The sequence below is a fragment of the Myotis davidii genome, unplaced genomic scaffold (assembly GCF_000327345.1).
Source record: "Myotis davidii unplaced genomic scaffold, ASM32734v1 scaffold46, whole genome shotgun sequence".
Classification (NCBI taxonomy): domain Eukaryota; kingdom Metazoa; phylum Chordata; class Mammalia; order Chiroptera; family Vespertilionidae; genus Myotis; species Myotis davidii.
Genome location: NW_006383006.1, coordinates 7363352 through 7368874, shown reverse-complemented (window position 1 = coordinate 7368874; position 5523 = coordinate 7363352). Strand labels below are relative to the sequence as shown.

The window sequence follows — 5523 nt, the reverse complement described above, 5'->3', positions numbered from 1 at the left end:
CAATCGTTTGCTTTCCTCTATTTCTGCCATTCGTGACCTGTTTCTCTGTCTCCGCATTTTGGCTGCTTCCCTGTGTTGATAGAGAGGCTTTGTGTGCTAGGTGTCCTGTAGGGCCCAGTGGCTCAGCCTCCCCAGTTACCTGAGGTGGACACTCTTGATGCACCCCCTTGTGGGCTTTGTGCACAGTTGTTGTAGCTCTGCCTTGGTTGTTATAGGCTCACTGGGAGGAATTGACCTCCCGGCCAATTGGCTGTGAGATTCAGCTGTGTCTATGGTGGGAGAACTTCTGTGCTGGAGACACCCTTATGGGGCCAGACTTGCTTCAGTGGGGCTTTGGTGTTCACTGAGTCTGCCCCCTCAGTATGTCCCTTATGGATCTGAGGAATTCTAATGTGGATAGTCCCACTCTGACCACTGGGTACACTGGTTCTTGGATCTCTAAGGAGGTGCTAATTTAGCTTCTGCCTGAGGCTACCCAGGAGCTATGGAGACATCTGCAGATTCCTCTTCTTTGTTTGGGGTTTGGAGGTGCCCAGATGAGGCCCAGCTGTGAAGCAGTGCAAGCTGCTGTGGGGCTTTGGGCCTTCTTTTGGATGTTCTGGGTCTCTCTGACCCAGCTGCAGTTTGTTAGGTAATTTTCAGATTGCAAAGGGCCAGGCCTTTCATATGCAAAAGCCTCTGCGCACAGCTTGGGTGAGGCGGGGTCTCAGGGGATTCAACAGGGTGGAGGCCCGGAACTGGAGTTCAGAACAGTCGGGAGCTTTCGACTCCCTCGGGTTGAAAAAGACAACAGTGTCCTCAGTTGCCAGCCCTTTCCACGTGCGCCGCATTCTCAGTTGCCAGCCCTTTCCGCATGCGCCTCCGTACCTCTGCACTTTACTTCCGCACCTCCTCTGAGTCTCAGTGTGCTTTTCTCTTTCCTTCTAGTTGTAGAATTTCCACTCAGCCAGCCTTCCTGTGGTTCTGGATGATGTCCGTTTTGTCTTTTAGTTGTATTTTTGAAGTGGTTGTGCGAGGCAGCAATTTCTGGTGTTTACCTATGTCACCATCTTGGTTTCTCTCCTGATTATGACTTAATTTTATAATAAGCATTTAGATTTTACAGTGTGTAGCGTGCATATATTATTTTGGAGAATTAAAATGAATTGATATCTAGAATAACTAGGGGCCCAGTGCATGAATTTGTTCACCTTGAAAGGAACTGTGGGCCATGAGGCTGCGGTGGGCACAGGGGTTGGTCTTGGCCCATCCTCTGCGCCCTTTTCTGGCCTTTCCCGCCACAGCCCCTGGTCCCGTCTGCCAACAGCCACACTCCCTCCGGCCCTGCTTGCACCCACTGATGGCATGGAGTTATTGCGGCCAGCGCCAGTAGTGGGTGCAAGCAGGGCCAGCAGGTGTGAGTGGCGGCTGCTGCCCTGATTGCCCTTCAGGAGCAGGGGGAGGGGGAGAAGCCCTGAGGGCTCTGAGCAATTGGGGCTGGTGCCGGGCACCAGCAGTAGGTGTGAGAGGTGGCTCTGACGCCAGCAGCAGATGCAATCAGGGCTGGTGCTGGCAGCAGGTGCGAGTGCCTGGTGGCATCATGGCACACAGGAGCAAAGAATTTTCAGTAACCATCAGATACTACCCCTAATGACAGTGACCAGTGCATCACCTTGGTTTGGCGCCCCCACTTACCTGATCCACTATCCTGCCGCAGCAGATGCCTGCCATGTTCTGCGCTCTTGCCACTTGCTGCCGATGCCCACCATGTTCTGTGTGTGCCCCTTGGTGGTCAGCGCATGTCATAGCGACCGGTGTTTCGGTTGTTCCGTGTTTCGGTTGTTCCGCCTTTCGGTCTATTTACATATTAGGGTTTTATATAAATAGATAAGTCCAAATACTTCTTCAATCAGATTATTACTTTTAAAAATATCTGGCCAAGAGTTTTTATAGTGCCCAGGATGTTAGTATAATTGTGATATGAAAAGGGTAATAGTTCAAAACCAGCAAGATGGGACGTTATTGGTATTTTCTTTTCTTATTGGTCTCCACTATTTAGCAAGAAGATGCTTTACTTAAATTAACACATTTGATTGAAGATGAGGTAAATTTGCCAATTGTAAAATTTAATTTATATGTTTACTATTTTCTGAATATTACAAATGTTCTATCAAATATTCTTTATTATTTGTATAATTTAATGAAAAGTCCCATGGGATCAGAAAATGGCCCTCAAGTACAGTATCTTTTGAATTAGTAGGAAGTATTGACCACAATTTTAAAACTTCTTTTCTTTGCAAAATGAAAGAGCCTAAAATTTATGATATTTGTTTTTAAATTCTTTAGAAACAACTGGAAAGAATCAACGATGCTCTTTCCTGTGAATATGAATGCCGTCGGAGGATGTTGATGAAGCGATTGGATGTAACAGTGCAGTCCTTTGGATGGTCTGATAGAGCTAAGGTAAGGCTGTTTTCCCATTTGTGTCCTGTAGGTGGTACTCTGTGACAGCTCTTCAGAATCCCTTGTCTGTTAATATGTAACTGGGCCACATTTGCACTTTTTCACTGTATCTGAAACACATACCCAGGCCAACTACTGGTCTTATATGATGATCCTGGCCTTGTGTAGATCCCTGTTTGCAGTTATCTAGATTTCTATCCAAATGTTTCATATTTATTTTAAACTCATAGCTGTTTTGACTTATGCAAGGATTGCATTAAGGAAGGCATCAAATGAAACAGTGAGATAGGTATAGTGAGCTACTGATCAAGAAAGCAGGATATAAGAATAGATACAGGTAGTATGGATGCCGAACAAGTCTTCTTAAAAGTATCTTAAGGCTGTGGAGTATGGTCCACTTAAAGAGAGGGTTGGAGAATGGAGGCATCCACAAGTAGAATCTGCAGGTAGCTTTCTAGACAGCTGTTTGTCATCATTGCCATTTTATGCCTGTACCCAGGCTTTATGTAGGATTCCCTGCCCTACTTTGCAACATACTCTGGAAACTCTCCAAAGAGGAAGCTGAGAATCATTTGCTTCCTTTGTTTCAGGGTTCAGGGTCTTGTGCTCCTTGATGCCCAGTGTCTGAAAAATCACTGGTTCACGTGGGTTGTCAGTTTTAAAGTTGCTTCAGGTTGCAAGGTTAATCGGTGCATGTTACTCTTCATATTAACTGGGCATTTCTTCTGCCCATGTTGTATTAGCTCGGGTCGTTTATGCAGCTTCAGCTGATGCCTGGACTGAGCTGGAACATCCAAGATGCTTGTTTCGCATGTCTAGGTTCTGCTGTCTACTGGGGTGCTTCGGTTGTCTTCCTGGCTTTGATGTGGTTTCTCCATGTGGTGTCTTGTATCAGTTTCCTATGGCTGTAGAAACATATTACCACAAACTTAGTTGCATATATAATACTAGAGGCCCGGTGCCTGCAATTCCTGCACTCATGGTGGGGAGGGGTCCCTCAGCCTGGCCTATGCCCTCTCACAATCCGGGAGCCCTCAGGGGATGTCCAACTGACGGCTTACGCCCACAGAGACCAGGCCTAAGCCAACAGTCAGACATCCTTAGTGATGCCATGGAGGCAGGAGAGGCTCCCGCCATTACTGCTGTGCTAGCCAGCTGTGAGCCCGGCTTCTGGCTGAGTGACGCTCCTCCTGTGGGAGCACACTACCACCAGGGGGCAGCTCCTGCATTGAGCATCTGCCCCTTGATGATCAGTGTGCTTCATAGCGACTGGTCGATTTGCATATTAGCCCTTTATTATATAGGATAGGAGCTCAGTGCATGAATTCGTGCACCTTGAAAGGATCTGTGGGCCATGAGGCTTCAGTGGGCATAGTGGGCAGTTCTCAGCCCATCCTCCACACCCCACACAGACCCTCCTGCCGCAGCACTGCAGCCTCTGGTCCTGTCTGCTGGCAGCCCTCCTCCCGCTATGCATGAATTCGTGCATTGACAGCGCTGGCCCCACTTGTACCCACTAACGGTGTGGAGTGATTGGGGATGGCACCAGCAGTGGGTGTGAGTGGGGGCCGGCGCTGTCAGCAGGTGCGAGCGGTAGCTGGCGCCCCAATTGCCCCTCAGGAGCAGGGGGAGGTGGAGAAGCCCTCGGGGGCGATCAGGGCCGGCAGCCGCCACTTGCAGCTGCCACTTGCACCCGCCGATGGCACCGAGTGATAGGGACTGGCACCGGGAACTGGCAGCAGGTGTGAGTGGCGGTTCCAGCTGCAGGTGTAAGCTGGGCTGTCGCCAGCAGCAGGTGCGAGAGGCAGCTGCCAGCCCTGATCTCCTCTTAGGGGCAGGGGGAGATAGAGGAGCCCTGAGGGGGGATTAGGGCCAGTGCTGGGTGCCGGCAGCAGGTGCAAGCGGCGGCTCTGGTGCTGGCATTGGGAGCTAGCGGGACCAGTGCCGGCAGAAGGTGTGAGCGCCTGGCGGGACCGTGGAGCATGGGAGCAAAGAATTTTCAGTAAGCACCAGAGGCTCTCCCCAATGACAGCAACCGGCACCCCCACTCACCTACTCCACCATTCCACCACGGCCGATGCCCGCTGTGTTCCATGCTTTGCCACTTGCTGCCAACACTTGCCTTGTTCTGCGCATGTCCCCTGGTGGTCAGTGACATCATAGTGACTGGTTGTTCGGTTCTTCCACTGTTCGGTCTATTTGCATATTAGGATTTTATATATATAGTTACATTTATTCTCTTAGTGTTCTAAAGATAACAATCCTAAGTGAAGATAATTGGCAGAGTTGCATTCTTTCCAGACGCTTCACAGGAGAATCTGTTTTCTTGTATTTCCTATCTTCCAATGCCACCTGTGTACCTTGGCTCTTGACCTTATCCTCTATCTTCAAAACCTGTTGTGTAGGAAAATTTGACCTTTTTCTCTCTGCTTTCATTGTCACTTCACCTGCCCCTGTGGCTCCTGTCTCTCTTAGAAGAATCCTTGTGATTACACTGGGCCCATCCAGATAAGCCAGGATAATCCTTCCATCTCAAGACCCTTAACTTAATCACATCTGCACCTGCAAGGTAACATATTCACAACTTTCAGGGATTAGGATGTGGACATCTTTGTGGGGCCATTATTCAATTTACCAGATGTCTCATCTTCCTTCTAATTGGATTTTATTTTTTCTTGCACTATATTTTACTATCATGTGCTGTTGCTTCTTTTTTCTCTTTCTTTTGTACTTATATACATATATACTAGAGGCCCGGTGCACAAAAATTTGTGCACTCGGGGGGTGGGGGTGTCCCTCAGCCCGGCCTGTGCCCTCTCGCAGTCTGGGACCCCTCGGGAGATAATGCCCTGCTGGCTTAGGCCTGCTCCCGGGTGGCAGAGGGCAGACGCAATCCCTAGGTGCAGCCCCTGGTCAGGCTCAGAGCAGGGCCAATTGTGGAGTTGGGGTGCCGCCCCCTGTCATGCACAGAGCAGGGCGATCGAGAGGTTGTGATGCCACCCCCAGTCACGCTCAGGGTAGGGCCGATTGGAGGGTTGGGGCACCGCCCCCTGTCACACTCAAGGCAGGGGTGGGGGGGAG

General features: G+C 49.8%; 1 protein-coding gene across 1 annotated transcript in view; it reads left to right on the top strand.

Annotated features, from left to right (window-relative positions):
* The window catches only part of FAM98B (family with sequence similarity 98 member B), a gene marked incomplete at its 3' end in the record, with an annotated part of 76698 nt that overhangs the window by 23981 nt on the left and 47194 nt on the right, over positions 1-5523 (top strand). Inside the window, exon 6 of the mRNA XM_015557611.1 lies at positions 2326-2442. Within this exon, the coding sequence (XP_015413097.1) occupies positions 2326-2442 (117 nt within the window). The remainder of the gene's footprint in view (positions 1-2325; positions 2443-5523) is intronic.